We start from the raw sequence: 24,439 nt of genomic DNA on the forward strand, positions 1-24,439 counted from the left end.
AGTGTGGATCAGTGGGCTAAGCCTGTGTGTCTGTAATCAGAAGGTCACTGGTTCAAAACCCATCTCCGCGCATTTGCAGCTCCTTGAGCAAGGCCCTTAACCCCTGGGTGCCCTAATAGGTGGCTGCCCTCTGCAGACAGCTTACTCTACAAAGAGCAAGTTGAGGGAGGCATAAAAAAGACAATTTCCCCATGGGGATCAATGAAAGTATCAATTATTATTATGAGGGCAATTGAGAACCAAATAGCTTCGGCTTCATGTCTCGTGCAAAGCAGGGCAGAGAAGCGTAAAGTCATGAAGGGGACAGGCCACTTTATGAAACCTCTGAGCCTCGGGTAGAACAGAGTACGTTGTCATCTTCACATTTACAGCGCTGGCACCCTGCCTTGGCGATTAACCTTATTCCTGTTATTAACGTTTAAATGTTTGACTTGTTGAATGACCAGCTGTGGTGAACAGACGCGGTCGCCAGTGAAATGAAGGACCTCAGCTCTGACTGGGTGCCCAGTGAAATGAAGGACCTCAGCTCTGACGGGGTGCCCAGTGAAATGAAGGTCCTCAGCTCTGACGGGGTGTCCAGTGAAATGAAGGACCTCAGCTCTGACTGGGTGCCCAGTGAAATGAAGGACCTCAGCTCTGACTGGGTGTCCAGTGAAATGAAGGACCTCAGCTCTGACTGGGTGCCCAGTGAAATGAAGGTCCTCAGCTCTGACGGGGTGCCCAGTGAAATGAAGGACCTCAGCTCTGACGGGGTGTCCAGTGAAATGAAGGACCTCAGCTCTGACGGGGTGCCCAGTGAAATGAAGGACCTGAGCTCTGACGGGGTGCCCAGTGAAATGAAGGACCTCAGCTCTGACGGGGTGCCCAGTGAAACGCCTGTACGTTTCCAGTGTTAATGACCATCTTTGCTTTATTGTCACTCTCACTGCTATTCCTCATTATGGGCCATGTGTAAACAGGCAGGACAGCCTACAGCTGAAAGTTAAAGTGGGACAAGAAGTTAGAAAGAGTTTGAAATACAAAAAAGAAATGTAACACTTGGGGAGCGGGGAAGACGACAGCGTAAATGTAGGATTTGTTTATAACTTTGTGGGCCATTAAATTGTGGGAAAATGAATTTAATTACATCCAACCATAATTAAAAAATATATTTCAGTATGACATCAGGCGAGCTAGGTCACCGTTGGCTCTGAGTTGGTGGCCTGTGTCCACAGGTTCAAATCCTGCCGGAGTGGAAGTTCTTGCCATAGGATGGGGAGGAAAGAAGGTGATGGGATCGGATGGGGGAGGGGAGGGGCCTGGAAAATCTAACTGCATGATGGCTGGTGGTGCCAAGGAAGGAGCGAGCAGGGGAGGGGAGAGGAATCGAGGGCCGGCAGCTTGGTCGGAGCGTCTTGACGGGAGAATCTGATGAACCAACGCATGCAAGGGGGGGTCCCAAGGTGCCCCTACCTTCCAGCCTTACACTAGAATCTAGTGTGAAGGGCTGGTGAATGGAATGTCTTCGCAATCTCTGCCTGGCCCATTTGTGTCCTGCTGACTCTGAATTGTGTGTGTGTGTGTGTGTGTGTGTATGTGTGTGTGTGTGTGTGTGTGTGTGTGTGTGTGTGTGTGTGTTTTTTTTGCCGTCGCTTTAAGCATGAAATCGTCACGCTCATCGTCTCAAGCCGAGCTGGATGCAGGCCCAGCTGGTTTTTCTTCAGGCCATTCATGCGTGTCACAGTTACACGCCATGATGCAACATCTCAGAGTCTCAGATATCTGAGTGCAAAAATCCTAATAAGGCAGTCATGCCAAAAGTGTGTGTCAAACGCATCTGAGAGCGTGCAGCCATAGCTTTGAAGAAACCAACTGTTGCCTTTTTAACACATTTAATTTCTTTTCAATCTGTTTGCTTGTTTGCTTTGTTTCCACTGTGTACTGTCTTTGCACATTTTCTGTTTAGCACTATGTTCTTGCTGCTGTATGCACTAGAATTTCCCCCTGGGATCAATAAAGTCCATCTTAATTTTAATCTTAATCTTAAACCCTACATAATTTGACTAAAATAAAATAAAAATAGCTTGCTGTTCCACTAATATACTGCGGCAAATAAGTGCCCAAGCAAAAATACTTTTTAAAAATCCCTGGTGGGACCTTCTAACTCTTTCAACCAAAGCATTTGCTTAAGCATAATTTGCTCAATTGAAGTACAAACCTATTTTTACCTGGATATTACCTGTGTGCATAACCGAGAGCCAGGCTGGGTGATTCACCGAAACGTTTAAAATTAACAAAACAAAGGGAGGTAACAAGGACATAGATTAGCAAACATATTGAAGGATGGCAGGGTGACGTTATGCTGCTTCATCAACTAGCAATTATTGCTGAAGGACCAGCAGCATCCATCCAGCTGCCATGGCGACTCCTCCCCGCGTGAGAAGATGCCGACCGGCAGCTGAAGGCTCGCCTGCCAAAGCCAGTACCAGGCCGAAACTCCACACCTTCCAAATATATCCCGGGTCCAGTTATCGTGCCGCCCAGCATTTGGTCCTGTGCTCTCCAGTTCCCCGCCGCACTGGGAGACGGGTGTCTGTGCACGCCCTTGCGTGACTGGAGACTGTCATTAAGGTCACATGAACAATGCGAGGAGCCGAATCCAGGGGGACCTTGCTTGCATTCTACCTTATTTTCATTTCATGAGAGAGGCCACTACAGCCTGCCTGAAGAATTGACCTCGGTCACTTGGTTGCAGAGATTTTTTTTTTCTCTTCTCCCCCCCCCCCTTTTTTTATTGCCCTCCCTTGATGTTCAACAGGATGTCTCCATGGATACAGGGATAAACAGGGGATAACAAGGCGTCAGCCTTTAAAGCGCATTTCAGCAGCGGAGCGCGCGGGAGTGGCTGGCAGGCGGGCGGGCAAGGCGCACCGGAGCACAGCGCAGCACAGTGCAGCAGGGATACGCAGCAGCAGCTCGCAGAGGTAAGGGGGGGCCATGAGGGGTGGGGCTCTGTCTCCGTCCCTGTCCTTGAGACTGAGGTTCATCCTCTCCGCCCAGTGTCTGGGCTGCCAAAGCTGGGACTGGACGGGACTTCGTACCCAGGCTGTCGCTGCTGCTCCTGCACTGCCGTTAGGTCTGTGCCGTGCGGCGTTTCTGCATGAATTCTCCCGCGTGGGGATGCACCTCCGGTCTGATGCATGCTCTGAACTGCGCAATTAACGGCGCTGCGTTGCGTGGCTGTCAGATCCAAACGCAAACTGCCTGTTCCTGATCTGAAATTCTGCACAGGCTGATTCTTAAGGGGCTTTGCTGTTTGATGACAATATCACTGGATTATTCATGCATGTGTATAGGTATTAGTATTGATTGCTTCCTGTGCAGTGAGGTAATGTCTGTATGTATACAAATGTGCATTCACTTTGGCAGAGGAAATAGCATGTGCATTCATAGTATTAAATCTTGATTTTAATTTTTGGTAGTAATCTGAATTTAGGTGGTAATCGGATGGCTGTACAGAGCCATAGAAACTAGAATTATTGGCTACTAATAAGCATGATTTTAAAATGCATCATGTCGAAGAAAGTCTAACGGGCTGAAATTGTACCAATGAGCAATTCTACCATTATGTTATTTGTAGTGATTGATGTTATTTTTGTGTAACCTATTCTCATTGTTTGCCATTATATTTGTAACCATGCATTAACATGTGCACATTTTATTATTTAGTTTTAATAATGGAATAGTGTGATAATTGTATTCATTAGTCCGTAAATAAATGGCTTCATGAGCGCGGACTGGCAGAAGCTCAGCGGCTGAGGCGGCGGGTCTCCGAGGCTGCAGCGTAACGCTCGCAGGGGGGGTATGATATCATTTAATGACAGCAGATATGCTCAGAAAAGGAATCGATGAAAATTACCCTTTAAATCTTTAGAGCGATTTTCCTGGTGCCGCTGCATGTAGCGGCTGCAATCAGTTACCGCCAAATTCTCTTTAAAGAAGGAGTTTTATCAGGATTGTTCAGGTGAAAACCCACTTCTGCAAATGTGCTATATGTGTCAGGACATAATAGCAGTGACAGCTATTTATAGTGCTTGTTATTATTAACTTGCCGCCACCGAACTAGTGACGCAGAGCTGCAGCACTTTCACTGTATATTTAGCGATTATCCAAATGATGCTGCGCGTATAAAGTGCTTCTTAAGCTAAGCAGGAAACCCAAATTCCTACAGCTGGTGGTTATTTTCATACAACCCACAGAGGTGCCTGATTTCTACGTGCTGCGCGCGGCGTTTCTGCAGACTGAGGGCAGATCCCCGGGCGGTGCGGCTTCTGTACGCACAGGGCGCATGTCTGCCAGCTGCAGGCCACACCTGCTAATGCAAACAGCTCAGCTATTTTATTGTTTACATTGCATAATGTGCCTGCTTACCAGACGCTTTTACGCACATTCACTTACAGATTTTACTCAGTTTTCAGGGGAGAAAAACAATCTATTTGGCTTCCTAACCACTGCGCCCCCTGCTGGTCGGTGAGCAGAATTGGGAGATTGCCATTTGGTCCGGAACTGGAGTGTATCTGAATGTTGCTTCTTTGTTGCAGCACTGTGAGGAAAATGGGGGGGGGGGTGGGCTATTTATAACAATCACTATCACCACCCTTGAAGTCATTGTAAACAAACTAGGTCCTGCACGGCAGTGCTGACAGTTAGTTACACATTGGAAGATGTTTCAGAATAAATAACCCCTTTGTAGTGGCCACTTTCATTCACAATGACATCGTTATTCTCCTGGCTTTGGAGGCGGGTCTGTTGACCCCAGGGAGCCCAGACACAGTGGTGAACTCATATCAGCGCCACCCTTTGTGTAGCACAGAGCAGTCTGGGGTGGGGCTTTCCAACTGACCTGCCAATGAGAACAGGACTGGTGCCACCCTCACTCACTCAACCAGCGCAACACATCAAACCGCTCATTTTTATAGTAATTATTTCTTGGAATGATAATAATCCTGAAGAACAGTATTTCCATGCTTCTTTTAAGCACGAAAAATGCGAATCTGCATTGTAAACAACCAGAGGGTCTCCTGGTACCGCAGGAGGAAGGTTGCTATGGAGACAAGGCCGAGGATTGCATCACCATGACTTTCAGCATAGGTGTGGGGAGCAGGAAGGATGAGGTCACGTCTCGCAGGCCTACAGTGTGGCAGCTTTCGCGACGCACCCCCGCCCCCCCCCCAGCACACTCTGCAGCCCATCCCTCTGTGACATAAACATAAGCAAGATTAAAAGTCAAACAAATGCATCAACCCCTGGCAGCCTCCTCTAATCAGAGCAAGGGTTTCACATGCATTGCAGACAGAGATGTCATCCTCATGGCCTTTTCTGCTCTTGGCAGACGTTCATTTTGCATCCAGCTTAATGGATGTGTAAACCAGCAAGATCCTGATTGCTCGGCTGTAAAATGGATTTTGTGGAGTGAGCGCTGCTGGTTCGGTCCTCTGAGAATGGTGGAGAAATGATGGCAAACCAGAAGCGGTCTGCAACGGGGTGCTTGTACACTTTCCTTATTTTTAATTATTTCCAAAATTTTAAGAATACAAACAGGATCTCTGTGTTCTGGAATATCTGTCGTCATAAATAGTATATTTATTGCTGTATAAAACTAATGAAATTAATACTCAAGCTAGTATTTAAGGTAACATAAGAGAGAACTGAAATATCTCGGTTGCCAGTCCTTCGTATCTGTCTGCATATATATAAGCTTGAAGCTCCTAAGTCTTATTGGCTGAAATCGTGGATATATATTTTTTTTTCTTTTTTGCTTCTGCCAAGGTGATGCATTTAATGACCGTTTTCCTAGCAGATGTGCTTAAGCTGTCCAGATGTCTTGTGGAGGCTGGTTGTCATGATGCATGTTACAGAATAAAATCTGGTCAACTTTAGAGTCCCCTTGGTTGGTTTTATCCTGTTCAAAATGATTATTTAAGGCATGACAGGTGATTTGGCTCTGCCATGGTTCTGCACGGCGTGTTCATATGATGCATGCCTTCTATTCTGTGCCGCAGAACACCTCAAGATGGCTGAGGGTGCAGACATGGATGAACTCCTAACTTCTTTTAAGAAGTTTGCCATACATGGAGACACCAAAGCCGTCGGGAAGGAGATGAATGGCAAAAACTGGGCCAAGCTCTGCAAGGACTGCAAGGTCATCGACGGGAAGAACATCACCGGTACCGATGTGGACATCGTCTTCTCAAAAGTGAAGTGAGTTAGTCCTAAAGTCACTCTGAGCTCGAGGCTCCGTGGCAGGAGTTGAGTGACACCTTTGATTTATTATAGAAGTCTTCAGACCTCCCCGCTCCGAATGTTTTGTTTTTTATGGCACTCATTTAATCGGCAGAGCGAAGACGTCTCGTGTAATCACCTTCGAGGAGTTTCAGAAGGCTCTGGAAGAGCTGGCCCCAAAGAGATTCAAAGGTCAGAGCAAGGAAGAGGCTCTGCAGTCCATGTGGAAGCTGATTGAGGGGAAGGAGCCTTCAAATGTTGGTGTGACGGTAAGAACAGAGGAACAATCTGTTTATACTCTGGGAGTATCCCAGTCCATCTATACCAGTAATACATGAAGTAACATTACTGTGTGTAGGATGCATTGTGATTTATGTAGGTATTTAATTGTTAGAAAGGCAAAGAAAATACTCCTAATCCCCTTGGAACCCGATCCTTTGAATGATGGTCTGAATGTACGAAATTTCCTACTATGGCCCAGTTCCAGAACTTAACCTATCAAAGATGGGAACTTTCATCTAATTCATCACACAGCCCTCCCGATTCACCTGCCCCTTCAAGCGCATTAATTATCTTAATGACAAGAAGCCGTGATACATCCACAATGGCATAACACCTGTTTATACACGTCCATAAATGTTTGCAGTATGAGCAAGACTCCTGTCACATGGGGATATTTACCAATCACCCCAACTTTGTATGCAAAGTCCCGTCATTCTGTTGGCGTGAATGTGTCACAGTGGCTATAGAGATGGGCGTGGCAGACAGGGCCACAATAATACACAGACGGGAGGTAACAGTGGAGTTTGTACCAAACTTCCATGAATTGGTCACTTCCTGTTGGTGTGATTTAGATTTTTTCCTCCTTTCGTCATGTACAATCATTTGATGTCATTGCTCAGAATTGGAAACGCTGTCAGGCGTGGTCAGTGTTTGTCAAGTCAACACTGAGGCAGTATTACTACACTTTGCATGCTTTTCCTCAGACTAGCTTGGCTGTACACTCTCTCCCAAAGCCTGTTCACTCCCCTTACTGCCCCCCCACACCCCCGACAGTCTGGTCCTGAGCTGCAGCGACACCATGGCGTAACAGTAGTGTTTCACGACAGCTGACACTCACAGAAAGCAGGGCCTCCAAGGTTTCTGAAGGAAACTTGGAAAGACACGCCGTCTGGCGCCAAGGAGACGTTTGCACCCAACACCAATGCTCTGACAAATGCTGTATTAATACCTTCATTATGACTGTTGAATCTGAGAGCTGCAACTTGGGTTACAGCGAATGCTTTTGGCCTGACGCTTCTTGCCCTTCAGGAAGGGGTGCAAACGCAAAGCATTTACCCCCCCCCCCCAGCCTCTCGTTGACAGCCAAGGTCGCGTGTGGCACGCCAATGACTGTCCGCATTGAAGTGCCACATTGACAGGCATCGACCTTTGCGTGTTTCGTTTGCATGCACGTCAGAAAGTCTCCAAGACGGCGGCGATGGACCGGCTGACGGACACCTCGAAGTACACAGGCTCGCATAAGGAGCGCTTCGACGAGGCCGGCAAGGGCAAAGGCCGAGGCGGCCGCGAGGAGCTGGTGGAGAACACGGGTTACGTGGGCGCCTACAAGAACGCCGGCACCTACGAGGAGAAGGTCAAGACGAAGGAGAAGGCGCAGTAGCCCTGGCTGATGGTCTGCGCCCCACCCGCCCCGACACGACTCAGGCAGGTCTGGACCAAGTCTGACATTAGGCCCGAAGTGCAGCCCAGTACCCCGTGACGGATGTGTCGTGCCCTGCGACCAATGGGACGAGGGGGAGTGTCCTCCACGCTGTCTTCATCATGCCTTCTGCGGCTGCGTTCCCGTTGGTGTTACTGGACGATCTTAATGCATGGCCATGCATGCAGAGTCTGTGTGCCTGTATATAGGGGATTATGGGTAATCTGCTTATGATGGAGACAGCTGCAGACATTTCCTTTCTGGATATATATGTTAAAGAAAAAACGAGTTCACTAACAACAAGCCATTTACACTTGATTCACTCTTCTTCCCTGGCCGCTGAAAATGCCCAGTATTAAGCTAAACCGTTACATTAGAGGGGCTTGATGATTTGTGACTCTGTGTTTGTCATAAACTTTTTTTTGATATTTGTTTGATTTCTCAATTGATTAAAAAAACACCTTGTGTGAATTTGGCCAACAGGAAATAGAAGTAGTTTTGTGCCTAAAATATTTTGTCATCTCCAAAAGATTCCAGAAACGTCTTCCGCTAATCACTGTGAAATAAATATTTTAGTGCTATTAGGCGTATAGGCTGTGTAACACTGTTTAGTCATGAAATCCATTGTTTTGCCATTTTGATTGTATCTATCTGCCTTAACTCTTCTGTTGTCCTGAAAATTCACTTTCCAGCTAATCTTAATACTTCCCTTATTAAAATCTCAAATTCTAAATTATTCAAATTTTGAGAGTTGCTTTTGTGTGTTTCACTATGTGCTACAGGAACTGTTGGTACATATTAAATGACCTGCCGCAACTGAACTTAAAAATGTAATTGGAATTGAATTGCCCTTCCTCCAAGTACCCCATAGGTTGTACTGTACCTGTTCACTTTGCAAACTCAAACTGAAGAATCCCTTGGATCTCTAAGCAATCGAACCCGGATCTGGTCGCCATGGCAACACAGTCGCCTGACCACCACCTTCTGTAAAGTGTGACAACTGTTGCCCCTGTGAAATTTGAATATGCTTTCCAACAGGTGAATACAGTAAAGGCTTTTCAAAAATAGAACAGGGCGCATACGTACTTAACACAAGCTGCCCCAAACGGCAGTCTGAGGGTCCGTTTAAGAGATTCCTTTTAAAAACACATTTTTTTTTTTACTTCGAAAAATAAGGGGCCTGATATCCTGGCTGCACGAACCCCTGTGGAATATCCCCTTGTCGTTCATCACTGGTAATTATAATTTTCACTCATTTGTCCACATTACCTTGTTTCAGAATTGGCTCCTTACTTTTCCATTTTTTCCATCTCTGTATTGACATTGTGAATCTGTTCCCAAACTGGAAATATTAAATACATACCAAACAAAGTTATTCAGGAGAAAACATGGATGTGTTTCTGAATCACTTACTTTGAGGCTGTGGGTCTAATTCAGGCCTCTGAAAAATTAAAAATGCCAGACTCGTAGATTTTTGTTCTTGCACACATGAAAATGTGCATTTATAAACATACATATATGTATTCAGTACTGTAACTACATGCACAGTCCACCTATGAAAGCTCTGAACACGGCAGCCGTCTGTAAATGATCTGTCACTTGTGCCTCTCTGCCCTATTTATTTCTCTTTTCGTGTCGAAAATGAGTTTTCCTCATGCCCCAGCTTCTGGCCCTTTACCCCCCGGCCCAACCCCACCCTCTGGACTGGACTCATGCAGGAACAGAGCTCTGTTTGTGCCGTAACCCCGTGTTTCTGGCCACCATCCAATAGAGGGCTCTAGCACGGAACAAACAGTGGTCCCCAGGCAGTAGCCGCTGTGTCTCCCGAGACTCCCTGTGATATTTCTGTCTCCCCCTCCCACCCCCACCTGCCTCATCTCCAAGGAAACGAGGGTAGCTGTTTGTCTCCACTGGGCCCCTTGTGTGTCCTTGCCTGTCACTGAGCACATGGCAGGAAGATGCTATTTGAGATGACGATCGCACTTTCTCGTGGGCGCGGCGGATCTGTCCCTGGAGCACATGCGCGGCAGGAAGGACACGCCCACTGACACACACACTGACACACACACACTCGTCTCCAAGCAGGGAACAGGAAGCCGGCGTGGGTCCCTTGTTGCCATGGCAGCAGGAGTGTACACAAGAAAACATTCCGGCACCTGGCTCCAGCAGCACTCTCCCTTCTGTGTTTGTAACCAAACACACAAGTTCATGGCAACGCTTGTTTGGGACATCTCCTTGGAAGCTCTAATCAAAAACATCTCTATCAGAGACAGCTTCATTGCCACTGGCCTTCAATGCCTGCTGTAACAGGGTGATGAATAGCATAACTGACAGGTCACGTGTATAGCCTCGTACTCGTCGCCCACAGCAGCTGTGGGGGTTGGGTAGCCTCTGTATATGGGGTGATTAATTACCCATAAAGACTTGTGTGTTCTGAGGGGCCCAGTGAGGGGCCCCAATATAAGCAGCTCCATGTGTTGGGCCCTGGCAGCGGTGAGTGTGTGGGGCCCCTCGCCCGCTTCCAGGCCTACCGCTCCGGTCCTTGGCCTGGCATGTCCCAGTCGGGTGCGGAAACGTGAGAAAAGGCAGGGCGTGGGTGTTTGACAGAACTGGCTACGCAGTGCAGACGCAAAAAACAGGTCATTACTGGCCGGTCAGGACAGAAACAGTACTCTTCCCGCGGGTCGTGGCGGCTCTCGGTTGGGGATGTAACAGTGGAGTCCAACTGTTCCACCTGAATGTTCATGCCGTTCAACATCCTGCCAAACGCCATGCAAATAAACCAAGAAGTTGGCATGTGATTTGCCAGTCAGAAGCACTAGGTCTATGCAGCACTCAGTGTTATGCAGAAATCAAACACACTTGGGTGTGTTATGCTGACACTCCTGTATTGCTTGCAACAAATAGGTGTTATGGCTTCTAATATACAGTCATACATTTTTTTTCATACTTTTGCTGAATAACACAGTAAAATGCCTTGACACCGAAGATGTGAGTCAGAAGCAGGACGTCTGCTTTTTCCAGGGTCTTGGGCTTTCCTTGGCTGTCGTAGAGGTCCTCCATGCCTCTTACCTGCTGCTGTTGGTGATACGATACAGAGCAGCTCATGGGCAATCCCATAAGGCTGCATTTAATTAGGTTTGGTCCAGCGTGGCTGAGGGCCCAGAGGCTGAGGGCAGACCGGGGGGGGGGGGGGGGGGGTTAGGAGCCAACTCGTTGCTACGTGTCTGATGGAGATTAATCAGCACGCACCTGCTGAGTAAGCCTGCCTCCATAAACTCCACACCGCAACGCCTTGACACGACGCTCCAGAAAGATCCTCTGGAGATGGACAGCTGAGGCTCGCAGGAGCAGGAATGAGAGTCACTGGGAAACAAACAGGTCTGTCGGTCAGTGTGACTCCACAGATGCTCCCGGTGAAAGTTTGGATTTGTTAGGAGAGTCATTACGAGCACCGCTGGCTGTAATTAGGGAGAGGCAACTGTTAAATGTTTAAAGATGAGTGATATGACCACACACAAAGGCATTTTCGTAGCTTAATTTTTACATATATTTAAACTACATATACTTCCATAAATAAATCACCTATGGTATGCACCCCCCCCCCCCCCCCCCGGAAGTTTTTAGACCTACCATTTCTAGGTCGGTCTTCCATCACTATGACCATTCACTGAATCTGTCTTCAGGGTGATTAAATACACTGAACTTATTTGGTCATTTATAACAGCTCCCTGCCACAGAGCAGAATTATCCCCAGGGCTCTCAAGTTTCATCAGAAGTTTGGGGTGAGATTACATCTGTTAGGGGTGCAGCCTGTGTCTCACGGTCAATGCGTGAGACTTGACAGCCCCGCCTACCGCGTTCATCAGATCTTGCTCTTCCACTTCCACCTTGTTTGCACTCTGTATGTTTGTGCATCCCTGTAATAACAAGCTAGCAGCGAGATCATGCATACCTTATTTAGGAATTTATCTGGAAACAGCAGATGCTATATTCTGATTGGCTGGTTGGAGTTTATTAACTGTGCCTAACTTAATCGGGACTGCTATGAAATCCGCTCCGCATGCCTGCGCATCATCCATTGATTCTATATAACAGGACTCCTCAGTGGTGGTTATCCCTGACTGGCTGACACTGATCGTAGGTCTTTCCTTTTTGCTTTGGTCAAAAGCATCTGCTAAAAAAATAAGTCTAAATACAGAAAGATCTGATCAGTTCAAGTATATAATATATATGGCAGACGGTGCTTCTGTAGCTGAAGTTTTAGTCTTTTACGAGGTTATATGTTTGTGTTTCCATGACTACAAAACCTGATCTCCGAAATGCTAAGAAATTTAGCTTCTCCTTGAAGCGCAAAGCTTCCTCTCTTGGGCTGCAATGCTACTGATAGCTGCGTGGTTTGGAGCAGCGTGACTTCGGTCTCGCTGACGGGTGTGTTTGCATTACAGACGGTTAATGATGGAAAGGAGAAAAAGAAACTGAGTTTGGACACATCCCTGTAGGTGAGTGACACTAAATACACAGGTCACTTTGAAAAGGTGTTTGCGTCATTCAAAAATGACATCACCAACGTGCAATAATGCTCAAGAACAAATTTCAAGGCAAGATGGCAAACAGGTCTCTTACGCAAACAAATGTGAATGAAATATAGGAAAACAGCTTCCAGTAATGTGTGCCTGTTTTGAAAAGGATTTTTGAGCTCTGTTTTTAAAACGGGATGCCAAGATGGAGGGACCTGTGCATGTGACTGACAGACGACATCCGGACAGAGCTGGGCACCAGCATCTCAGCTTGGTACGTATTCATCTCTGGGGTTTTTTGAGCCGCTGTAAAAAAAATCAAAATCTGTGGTGAAAGGCTGCTTAAGGCATGGTCCTAGGTGAAAGGTGAAAGGTGAAGGGCCTAATGTCCCTGTGACCTAAAGCTCCGCCCACATCTAGGGGCCCAATCATACGCACACACTCATACTTTCTGGCATAGAACAAGAAAGCCATATTACTTATGACAAAGTACATCACATTTTGGGAGAAGTACAGGAGTACTTTAGTACTTTACTATTTCCTTAACTGGTGGGTCGTAACCCAAATATGGGTTGTGTGACTAACGTGTGACATTGGTTGTGGTTAAAGAAATTTTGAATTTTTTTCTGATCTTTTTTTTAACAACACATGCTGCTGTTACTGTAGCATGTCCCATATATTATTACTTTTTGTGACATAAATTTGGTTCAGCTGTCAGTTGTGACTTAATGACCTAGGAAAATTGTAGGTCCTCAGGCTAACCGTGCTGAGAGTCAGTGGGCAGGACGAACTAGTTATTCCTCTTGCTGGCATACCTACATATTTGCCCACAGGCATGTAAACACCTAAGGACTGTAGCCAATCCATTTTCACTGCCAAATAAGTGACATTCCATATTTTTCCAGTCCTCTGTGTTCACAGTTCAATATATTGCAACACTGATGACAAAGGATTTGAGTATAGCATTCTGTCTTTGTCTCCCTGTCACAGAATGCTCCTACTTTAAATAATGTAAAAATTAAATAAATCTCAAGCTGCAATACACCTCTTTTAATTTCACTGCATCTAAGTTTTCATTGTAAAAAACAGTTATCTGTGTGCTGCAGCTACTGGACCTCAATGGTTCCAGAAAACCAAAGTTTGTTGACATTGAGGTGTCTGAGTTCTTCTGACATCTTTGTGATGTTATGCAGCTAAATCAGGAAGTTCTATAGATCACCAGGGTGACATTTTTGCAATAATTATTATCAGATTTTCATATGTTCTTCATCACTGGAGTATGACAAACAATGGCAGTGACTTCCAGAAAATCTTCAAAATGTTTTTTTTAGGTAGCCTGGAAACCCCATAAATGATTGGATCATACTTACTTGAAGATAGGGTAGTTTTGTTTGCAATAATTTTAGTGAAACAAGAGGCTTAGTGTTTTCCTTTGATTTGCCTTTGATTTGTCATGGACTGTGATTCAGCTCACCAGACCCAAGTCCCATTTGCTCTCTCCAGCACTCAAGATATTACCCAGCCCGATCCAAAAGGGGGCACTAGAGTGACCTTTGCCCAGGACACTGGGACAGTCCAGTCACTATTACAATAGCCTCACCTACTGCAAAATGTATGCATGATGTATAGAAAAATACTGGACAAATTGTTAAATGGTTTTTAAAAAATTATTTCTAAGGGTGCTGAGACAAAAAATAGGGGGGCTGAAGCCGCACTAAAAAGGCTCTAGAACAGCCTATGAGCCTCACCCCCTGTGAAACAGAGAGCCCCCCTTCGGTCAGCAGTGAAGAAAGCACCCATCCACTGGGCCAGGAGCCTGTCCACACACCTTCACAAGTGGAACGTTCAGGTTCAGAAATTATAAGTCCAGACCAAGATTTTGTTTCAACCAACCAGTTACGCATAAAGGGTCACAGTCATGTTATACTTAACTGGTCCGTTGATCTTAACTGGAAGATCAATGTGTATTGAAAACAGTCTTATATTGATGATAATGCTTAATCATACCAATAGTAGCATCGCCAGCTGTGTGACCCTTGACTGGTCACATGATTATTCATCTACTAAGCTTTGTAGTAAATTTATTCCATGTGTTCATTCCCAGGAAATCGCCAGTGGTGTTTTAGCTGTGATCTGCACGTCTGCTAAATGTAATAAAGGGTAGAAGTTCCTGCTTCTGGACACTAGAGGGCAACCTTGTAAAAGGAAATGAAATACTAATCTGTAAAATTTATTTATTCACACACATGTAAATTTATTTTCCTCAATCCCCCAAAAAGGGACCCGACTGCAGGCTCAGGCTACTTCCTTGTAATCCTTACTGTTTCCTCACTGGCTCCTCGTTCAGCCGCATTCCTGACTGCCATTGCTCAGTTTCTCCCTGCTTTTTAAAATAGGCCCCTTTGCACAGGCTCTCCCCAAAGCGTCTCTGTGGACAGTCTGTTGGACCGCAGTCCTTCTAGGTCACCGGGCCTGATTCCTGGGCTTTGAGCACCAGCCTCATCTCCCCCCTCTCTGGATGTCAAGGAGCCCCTGCCCCTCCCTTCTCTCCCCGGCTACCCTCCAGCTCCCCCTACCCACAGCCTATGGAGCCCCTCCTGGATGACCCACTTAATAGCTTTACAGTTAATGCATCAATCCTTCTTGTGTCCCGTTTTTCTTTTTTTAATATAATATTTAGCACTATTGAGTTTGACATATCTTTATCTTTGGTGACAGCTGACGATTTCTCAGAGCTCTGCATCTGACACGTTACCACTCATTAATCAAAAATAACAATTTCTCACAAACACATTTGGCAGTTTAAAAGACGTAACATGCATTATATATATATAAATACATCATGTTGGATATGAGTCAGTATTTATTATTTAATAAGACGTGATGCTCTTGTTTAGAGATGTTTGAGATACATAACACCATGGAAAAATACACCCTGAGGCTTGAGACTCACTTGTCTGATTGAGAGTCTGGGAGCAGATAAAGACTCGGAGCGCTGATGCAGGTTCATGCTGACTGACAGGGCGGCTCTTGATTCATTCTATTTAAATCTCTATCAAGATCTTTTGGGAAGATGCAGATTCGTTTGCCTGCCTGTGATGGTCCATCTTGTCTACTTTATTCAGGACAAACTCATGTTGCTCAGGAAGTTAGCAGAGATTCCATGTAAAAACCGTCTATAGTGTATTCAAAAACAAACGCAAAGACAAAACCCTCCCACAGCTGTGGCCTGTGACCTTTTGGCAGGTCACATCTACTGCCCGCCTGAGATATCCATAACAAGCAGGGATTTGGCAAAGAGAAGAGACCGTTTCCATGGCAAAAAAAAGTGAGAGGGTGTCGCCCCCTTTAGTCAATATGATAATATTGAGGTGACATTCCTAAGAGAGCAGCTGAATAGCATGCAGCAGAAACTGGTAAGCCACCGTCCTAGCGCCGAGTGCACCTCGATCGTCTCATTAAAAGTTTATATGTCAGTCTTTCCTATATTTTAGAGATTTTTTATATCTTTTTGGAATTTATAAGCTATTTAGAATGATGTGTTACATTTGATCAAACTAACATTTATCAAACAGTATCATTTATCATGCATTTATGCTGAATTTGATTTGTTTCACGTTATTCGATAAGTGGCTTGCTACCGTAATTAACGAGAACAGCATTTTATGATGGCAGATTGACATGGGAAAGGAACGCTGTGTTCACACTATCAGAGCCTCAAGCCCACGACAGACAGCGTAAGACAAAGTCACACCCCGCTGAGTATAAGCGCCACTCCCCTTCATTCCACATTTGCTAGTGAATGTGTATCTTCAGAGAAGATATTGCGAGCACTACACAATGTGTACAGCGTTTTCAAAATTTAATGGCAGTTCAAGTTTCTAACAAAGTAGTATCATGTGTACGAAGTATTGTTTTATTCATACGAGTATTTATTAGTTATTTCATGCCTCTAAGATTGGTGTGCCTGTGAATTCAGTAATGCCTAACATTGGTACTCCTGAAATGTTTCATAATCACTGAAACGCACTGCTCCCTGGCGGACACCACCTTTAACCCTCCAGACAGACGTAAACTACGCGCGCAAGTACAGAGGGTACGCTGCTTGCATTGCGTACGTGTCGCGTTGCGTATGCGTCGCCTCGCGTGAAGTACATCACGGCCCATAGACGTCTGGTACAGCTTTGGTATCGGAAATACATGAGACTGACCGACCGGTTTCTGGTCCGGGTCGAACACGATGAAAATCGACCGATTACGGTCCCTAGCAGGTCGATCGGTGTATCTCCACTTCAGTGATTATAAAACATTTCTGAAGCACCAGGAGTTAGGCATGACTGAATTCACAGGCAAACCAGAAAATCTAAGAGGTATGAAATAACTAATAAATACTTATATTAATAAAACTGAAAGGTGGTGATGAATTTGCAGACACATCTCTAAGCCTCCAGGTAAGAGACCAGAATCAGTGTCTGTTTTTTGCATGCAGTATCCTTCTGGTGCAGTACCCAGACTCCACCATTGGAGGGCAGTATATTCTCAGCAAGGCCATCACAACAAGGCATGTCAACATCCTTTCCCCGAGAGCTGTGGCACTCATTAACAGTGCTGGATGCTCTGCACTTTAAACACCCACATTGAACTCTTTCACATAATGCACCATTTCTCATTTGTGCAAAGTAAACGTAACTCTATCTGTGTGTTCCTTATAAGTACACTTTCACATACTTGATTTATCTGGAACATTATCTTGAATATATGTAAATGGTCTGCACTTGTCCAGCTTGTGTAATATGTTACCTGTCAATCACGTGTGCATGCACCAATGCAAATGACTTGTATGTGTAACATCCTTGGCGAAATAAAGTGATTCTGATTTTGATTCTGATTCTAATATGAGGAGTAACCTGAATGGTAGTAAATCATACATGACAGCACAGGGCTCACCTTACAATATGTGGAGTAAGCTCTGTGGTGTAATTGAGTACCTCAGCAGGCTGGGTGGGGCCTATTGAGGCGTGGGAATTCTTGAACAAGAAGCCTCTCTCTCTCTCCCTCACACACACACACACACAGACATCCCCCCCCACACACACACACATAGTCTCTCATGCTCTAATTGGTTTGTTCTCCCCACGTCTCCTTTCATTTTCACTCTTTTTAACTGGAACTTTCACAGCTGCACCCTGGTCTCCCACACTGACAACATTCACAGTTTACAGAGTCATTAAAGTTTACGTGGAGACCCACTGGTACGCTCCTTACCTCAAGGCCCTTAATTCAGGTATGACGTGTATAAGACTATTTCAGTGCTATAACACCTTCAAAACACCAAAATCTTAAAATACCATCAATACATTTTTATTAGGTTTGAGATGGACTATGGACTATATGTAGCCATAATGTTCATTATATAAATTGTGGCCTTTGCTTTGCCATGAAATTGAGGAGTTTCAGACCCCGGCTCTGTGTGATACTCTGGAGGAGATGTGAACCTTCAGATGAAGGTCCTGCTTTGTTACTCCCACCACATGGATCTCCAGCCCTCTGCTTTTCCAGCATTTTACAGTCATTGGTTCACCAGCAGTGCCTTATTTACTCTGTCCAGTTTGTGTCTACAAATGAATAGATGCAAACCCATTTTGGAGTCGTCTAGTCTGATATTCAGACATCTTTGTTACCAAAGTACTTCTTCACTGAGGCTTATCCAGCTATACAAATCTTCATAAAAACTGTGACCTAAATAATATACAGAAAACACTTGGCAGCCAAGTGAACCACAGTCTGGGACATTCCCTCTGCTGTGAAACAGAATAATGCTGATTTCCTTTCAGAGCCTGGTGTGAGAACAAGGAGCTGGCAGGAAATGGGCTCTGTTCATCAGCTGAGTCCCTGCTTCTTCTCAGAGAAGAGGAAGGGAACTTTGGGTTTCAGATGCACTAAATGAGTCTTACCTGTGGGAGAACAATCCCAGGCTGCCATCCCAGGGAAGAGGAAGGGAACTTTGGGTTTCAGATGCACTAAATGAGTCTTACCTGTGGGAGAACAATCCCAGGCTGCTATCCCAGGGAAGAGGAAGGGAACTTTGGGTTTCAGATGCACTAAATGAGTCTTACCTGTGGGAGAACAATCCCAGGCTGCCAGAACCACAGGCTTATTCTTTGATGAGCGTAGACTGTGAAACAAGGATGTCTGACTTTCCACAGAACTGAAGAGAGGGGCTTCTGCCTGTCCAATGGTGAACCAGTGACCTGGTGAATGGTGACCAGGGTCCTGTCAGCAGTGGATTGTGATAGGATACTGGCATGGGGTTGGCAGTGCAGGACCAAAGGCCTGTTCCATGTAAGAGGCACCTTACAGGATGCGGGGTTTGAGAAGTCTTTGTAGAAATGCTGTAAATTCCCTCTACACCTCACACAAAACCCCTTTTATTTAGGAGATTTAGGATTTATGTGTAGTGTTCTAAAAATGTTCTCAATTAAAAGGCCACCGACAAATCTGAATCTGAAAATTTGATATTGATATGTAGTTTATGCAAACAGTACAGATAATGAAATATTAAAGACCCAAATGAAATATTGAGACCCAAAGTACAAAGGGAGTAAATCTCACCACAGAAGCCACTTTATTTTAATCGGCCTGAAACGCCTCATTGAAATTCCAGTCCTTACTTCCATGACATGGTGAGGTCACCTCATAACACAATCCTTATTGGCTGCCTACCTGCAATGATCTGTCTGCAGACTGCAAGACGGGTGGACCGTGTAGGGCAAGCAGACCAATCGGACAAGCTGACCAATCAGAGCACGCTGATCTCATCGGGGGTGGGGATTAAAGCTCTAACAGAGTGCTTCAGACAGAGTCGAAGTCAGTGAATAGATATGTACAGTATGAGACAGTGTGTTTTGGGAACATTGAAGCATGTAAAAAATAAAATAAAATCGTGATCAGTGAAAATGAGCATTATAGGGCCCCTTTAAGTAAACAAATTAATAATTTGATGGCCTTGCCTCAGTTTGTATAGGGTTGGCCTTTGTTGTGATGGCTTAATGGCACTAAGGAGCTATGTTTGTGGTTTGGCTCCCCCTACAGGTCTGCAGCAAAGCAGCCAGTGGAGCCCAGCCTTCCCTGGGCAGTGCACTGTGGGTCAAATACCCTCCTTGGCCAGAGGGAAAGCAGGGGGCTGTTTCACCGAGAGCCTCATTTACATACCAAGGTGAGGACGTCGGCCTTTCCACCACAGCTGGAACTCCGCTTCATAACTTAAGCTTCTGAAATAAAGGCCAGACTCACAACGGGGGCGCTGAAGAGCAAAAGCCGGAGTGAGTGAGTTTAATTACACTGCTGGTTTAAGTCATAAATGATTACAAAAGCGTGAGGGTAGCAAGATTTTCGTAAGACAGGGGTTAATGGATTTATGTTTTCTTCTAAATCTGATTCGACCTGTGGTGAAAACTGCAAGTGAAGGCAGTGGAGGAATCTGGATTAAAAATAATTTCACCCGTGGAGTATAACTTGTAAATCACGACAGCTGTTATAAAGATGTCATTGCAGGATATCACCACAAGATGGAGGCATTGTATCACTTTCAGTCACTATATCATAGCCTACAAACTGCTGTTGGTGTGGGTATGATAGGTTTCTAAAATAAGCATCATGTGTCTGGACTGCTACATGCAGTTATGACTTTGTAAAGCTCTGACCTTTCTGAAGATATGTTGAATGAAGAGTTTTTGACATTTTTCTCCAGATGTGGCATGTTTGCTTCAGTCTTATTTGGAAATGCGGTTCCCAGCCTTTCTGACAGGGACCCTTGGACCCCGACAGCCCTCTTTCCAGTGGGTAAGCTTAGGCTGCTGCTAGGCCATGAGGATGGGCGGCGGGGATGTCTGTGCTGTGTTCACTGACCGAGCAGAGGGATGCTGGGCCGTCTGTCGCCGGGCTTTTTCAAGATCCCCTACTTCAGGAAAAAGAAGCACAATTCAGACGGTCTCCTGCAGTGGGTGAAGGCCTTGTGTCTGAACTTCATCCTGTTATGTGCATCTGTGGGTGTGGCTATGGCAGAAAACTGCAGCACATGGAAAAACAGTGGGAGGGAAGGCACTGGTGTGACTGCTCCACACTGCAGTTTGGTGTTAGGGGCAGTCAGTGACGGCATCATAGGAGCTGATGCACACGCATGTGTGTGTTCATGCGATGCTTCTACACATCCCAGACAAAAAGTTCACAGTTCTGGTCCCCTGTAGTCTTACAAATTATATTTTAATTGGCATGAATACCCAAAACACTAGATGAGCCAACTGTACAAACATCGACTTCTCTGAAGGGTCCTGTAGCACTAGACTGTGTAACTTCCAAGATCGTTATTATGTCCGATGCTAAATCACACGTTTCTTAACCCCGTTGCCAGGTCACCTTACCCTTGGCTAAGCATTACAGGCAGTGTAATAAGTGCCTGCTGGAATGGAGAGCTGTACAGTGACACTGCTTCCTCGGGACAGACAAATGTCCCCTTTTCACTGGCAGGAAAGCTGGCAGTCAGCACCACACAGCGTGCAACAGGGTCCCTGCACACCCAAGGGACTCATCCATGAAGCCTGGTGCTGATGTGATGATCAAGCCGTCTTTTTGCTGAATGAGCCTGGATAAATGTACAGTCCCGCAGGACCCCTGGACTGGAGGGGGAGGGGCTGTAATCACTGACGACACATTTGAGAGTCCAAGTGCTGCAACCTGGACGCTGTCACTGGGTACAAGTCCAGGTCACACACACAACAGGCAGGATGCAGCACAGAGCACATAAATTCTATATCTGAGTCCAGACACAGACACACACAACACTGGATTCAAAGAAACGGACTCCATCTTTATTAAATACGTGTGAACTTCTGAGGATTAAGTTTTTTCTTCTTGAACACGGTAAGAATGGCACAAGTGATTCCCTGTCTTGCTGGTTAATACATACATGTACAAAGTTATCTATAAGTACAATCGCAGAGCACCACTGGCGCAAAGTATTTACAATATACACTTTTGCGTGTTCAAACGGCGTCCATCAGCCGCGCCGAGCTGCTGCCTCTTTGCTCCCTGGCAGGCCTGTCCGGCCCCTCGGACCCTCGGCCAGGCGCACACTCTGCTCAGGGGATCAGGTCAGCAGGGCCATGAGCCTCCTGAGCTGATGGACCAGAGGCCCTGAACTATTCTGAGATGGAAGTACTACCAAACCCAGAGAGTGACCTGTGCAACCACAGTGCGAGTCACAGTGATACAAGAGGCCTGACCACAGGTCAGTTCAACAACAACGAGAAGAGATGTGGAAAAGACCAGGTCGTAGAAAAATTGCCTTTTTAAAAAAGAAAGCACATTGCTTTTAAACCAGAGTATGCATGTACCCCTCGGAAATACCTTTTTACATGAAGGTACATCTCATGCTGTTAATTGCAGTCTACAGCAAAGTGGTCAAAAGACAGTTTAACTGCATTGTAAACTATTACAATATAATTATTTACAGTTTTCACTATAACACAAACACAACTGAACATGTTTTGGAAGGAAGAGAGAAAAAAACCCTTTAATTAAAGGCTATATCTGAGACTTATCAGTGCTTTACTAAAGGTCATTTAGTGTCTGAGACGAGGTGTTCTGGCACAGAGAGCTATAAATACTTCAGTCTCCTCACGGCAAAACTGGCTTCTTGATGAGAGGAGCTTCATCAGACCTGAAAGACAAAACAATCCAAAATGAGCATGACTGGATGCACATCCCACAGCCTGCCTACAGAAAGGTAAATGAAATGGAAAAGCAGGTTAGGTGGTGGGGAGGTGGAGCCTGAGCTGAAGAGGAGTGCTCACTTACCACGCTCACACTATGGTGGATGGGTTTATGATCTGGCCTGCCTTCTGTAAGTGGAGAGAGGCAGCTGTTACTGGGCTGTTAGGTGGAGATGGAGGGAAAGTGGGGGATGAAGTCACTGGGGTCCTGGTTTGTGTGACACCACACACACACACACACACACACACACACACACACACACACACACACACACACACACACACACACACACACGCGCGTCGGCATGCTGACCATTTACTCCCTGCGCTTGTGATGCTGAGGATTGTGGGATGTGATCTAAGACGTGACAGCATCGCCTGTCAAGGATCTGCCACCCCTTCGGTATCTGTCTCTTATAAAATGAAATTTCTCTTGCATTTCATACTGCACTTAAAGTGGGAAACTTGAACCAGTCATGCTTATGATCTGCAGGAGAAGTTTGCTTTTGAAACCTTTATTAATGAGGATTAAGGGCTTTTAAGAGGCTTAGCATGCTGGCTTAGCACTGTTGCCTTGCATTTCTAGGGTTGCTGGTTTGAATCCCGCCTCTGCTCTGTGTGGACATTGCGTGGGTATGAAGGTACACTCAGCAAGCTGACTGTAATTCCTACATGCTTCAGAGTGTGTGGCCCCCTGCAGTGGGCTGTACTCCACACCTGCCCCCCCCCCCATTACGGTACAGCTTCGTTTTTGAGTAGTGCGTAGTCTAGTGTCTGGAAAAGAAATGAAGAAACTGCAAGCAATATGAAGAAAGCCATGAGGAACTGGGTTAGAATGTGAGTGTCTGGTAGCAGTAGCCTGGCCTTGTCGCCGTTAGACTGGGAGGTGTGGCGTACTGGGAGGTGTGGCGTACTGGGAGGTGTGGCGATGTGGGCAGAGCAGTGCATAGCGTCCTGCCCACACTCACCGCTGAGATATACTGGCTGTTGAAGCGTGGCTTGTCCTCGACGGGGGAGGCCACGCTGGAGTAGCAGGAGGAATCGCAGGGGGAGTTCGGCTCCTCGGACAGAGCCTCCGGAAGGTGGCTGGACACGCAGCCGCTGTCGGAGCTGCTGGAGCCGCTGCCCGACAGGCAAGGACAGGAGGACTCTGAGCTCTCTGTGGCTGCAGAGGGAAAAGTGTCACAAGTCAGAGGGGCCAAGCCCTGATGCAGGAGGGCAGAGGGCCTGGGACGGCTGGTGGGGGACGTACTCATGGAGGGCTGACTGCTGGTTTCGTGCTCCTGCTCGTCCTCCTCCAGGATGAAGGGCCGCTCGCCCGACAGCAGGGCCTGGCTGCTGTACATGTGCAGGTTGAGGGGCCCCAGCAGGGATGAGGACAAGGGGCCCCCTGAGGTCGGGCTCCCACCCGCAGCCGCGTTAACTTGCGCTTGCTTGAAGGGGTTGGAGTGGTCGAAGAGGGAAACCGCTATGGAGGCCCTGGTCCTGGCTCCTGGGAGAGGCAGGCGAGAGCACACAGGTGGTCAGAGCGCGACGCTTCCGGAATCCCCCACGGCCGCCACCGGGCTCAGCACTGCCAGTACCTCTGCCCTTCATTATGTAGTCGATGGCTCTGTCATTGATTGCCGCGTCACTTGGCTTTATGTCCAAGAAAGGCTTGTTCCCCACTCCCATCGACACCATCTCCTGCATTCTTATTTCTGCAGAACAATTAGATACACAGTTAAAGGCTGTAACGGGACACTTGAGGGAGATCGATAGACAGGCCCCTGCGGGCAGACACCAGTATAACCATGCTGACTATATGTACACAGGACAGAACCGTAAGCGGCCGCTCTCACTAACAGGGACGTCACCTTTGTTCCGTGTTGCTTGCTGCCAGAGGATCCTGGAGATGCTGGACGTCCACGCTTGCTTGATGTCGGGTGCGCTTGCCTGGAGGATGTATGTTTGATTCTTGGAGGTCCGTCTCCTGAACCAGATCTCAAACCGCAGTCCGCTGTCCCCAGAGGTCTCTGTCATTCCCACGTCGGCGGTCTGGGGGAGGAGGGGGGACATGCTGACACAAACTTGAGATGTATTGTTTCTAATGCTGTCTTTCTCATTGACCCAGATGTGGAACTTCACTGGTCCTCGGAACACACACACACAGACACACACACAGCCTGGTGCACCAATCAAGAGGT

General features: G+C 46.4%; 2 protein-coding genes and 1 long non-coding RNA gene across 9 annotated transcripts in view; 2 read left to right on the forward strand and 1 right to left on the reverse strand.

Annotated features, from left to right (window-relative positions):
• The first annotated feature begins 2,805 nt into the window (after window positions 1-2,805).
• Window positions 2,806-8,699, forward strand: tppp3 (tubulin polymerization-promoting protein family member 3). 2 transcript variants are annotated; one of them, XM_023790439.2, is made up of 5 exons: window positions 2,828-2,963; window positions 3,040-3,115; window positions 6,042-6,240; window positions 6,377-6,530; window positions 7,721-8,699. In XM_023790439.2, the coding sequence occupies exons 3-5, from the start codon at window positions 6,053-6,055 to the stop codon at window positions 7,922-7,924; spliced, it is 546 nt and encodes a 181-aa protein (XP_023646207.1). In that variant the 5' UTR covers window positions 2,828-2,963; window positions 3,040-3,115; window positions 6,042-6,052; the 3' UTR covers window positions 7,925-8,699. The 2 variants fall into 2 exon arrangements, with proteins under 2 accessions (XP_023646208.1, XP_023646207.1); XM_023790440.2 differs by lacking the exon at window positions 3,040-3,115 and having other exon boundaries at window positions 2,806-2,963.
• A 6,760-nt stretch (window positions 8,700-15,459) lies between these two features.
• On the forward strand, window positions 15,460-21,373 carry LOC140593467 (uncharacterized). 3 transcript variants are annotated; one of them, XR_011993875.1, is made up of 4 exons: window positions 15,460-15,899; window positions 18,690-18,825; window positions 19,576-20,325; window positions 21,010-21,373. It is a non-coding gene; the product is annotated as an uncharacterized lncRNA (long non-coding RNA). The 3 variants fall into 3 exon arrangements; XR_011993876.1 differs by having other exon boundaries at window positions 19,576-19,699; window positions 20,234-21,373; XR_011993874.1 differs by having other exon boundaries at window positions 19,576-21,373.
• Window positions 21,329-24,439, reverse strand: part of plekhg4 (pleckstrin homology domain containing, family G (with RhoGef domain) member 4) — a 43,784-nt gene continuing 40,673 nt past the window's right edge. For 2 of the 4 annotated variants that reach the window (XM_072718361.1, XM_072718358.1), the window contains exons 19-24: window positions 24,110-24,290; window positions 23,837-23,953; window positions 23,506-23,745; window positions 23,222-23,418; window positions 22,339-22,413; window positions 21,329-22,201 (exon numbers count right to left, since the gene is read on the reverse strand). In XM_072718361.1, coding sequence (XP_072574462.1) covers window positions 22,196-22,201; window positions 22,339-22,413; window positions 23,222-23,418; window positions 23,506-23,745; window positions 23,837-23,953; window positions 24,110-24,290 — 816 coding nt within the window. In that variant the 3' untranslated portion in view covers window positions 21,329-22,195. The remainder of the gene's footprint in view (window positions 22,202-22,338; window positions 22,414-23,221; window positions 23,419-23,505; window positions 23,746-23,836; window positions 23,954-24,109; window positions 24,291-24,439) is intronic. The other 2 variants (XM_072718359.1, XM_072718360.1) reach the window with 2 other exon arrangements.

The sequence above is a fragment of the Paramormyrops kingsleyae genome, chromosome 11 (assembly GCF_048594095.1).
Source record: "Paramormyrops kingsleyae isolate MSU_618 chromosome 11, PKINGS_0.4, whole genome shotgun sequence".
In the NCBI taxonomy this organism is placed as follows: domain Eukaryota; kingdom Metazoa; phylum Chordata; class Actinopteri; order Osteoglossiformes; family Mormyridae; genus Paramormyrops; species Paramormyrops kingsleyae.

Excerpts from the sequence above, each read along its gene's own strand:
- tppp3 (XM_023790440.2), top strand. The coding sequence starts at position 6,053 with ATGGCTGAGGGTGCAGACATGGATGAACTCCTAACTTCTTTTAAGAAG. Across the intron at positions 6,241-6,376 it reads ATCGTCTTCTCAAAAGTGAA|AGCGAAGACGTCTCGTGTAA; the intron begins GTGAGTTAGTCC and ends TTTAATCGGCAG. Across the intron at positions 6,531-7,720 it reads CTTCAAATGTTGGTGTGACG|AAAGTCTCCAAGACGGCGGC; the intron begins GTAAGAACAGAG and ends CATGCACGTCAG.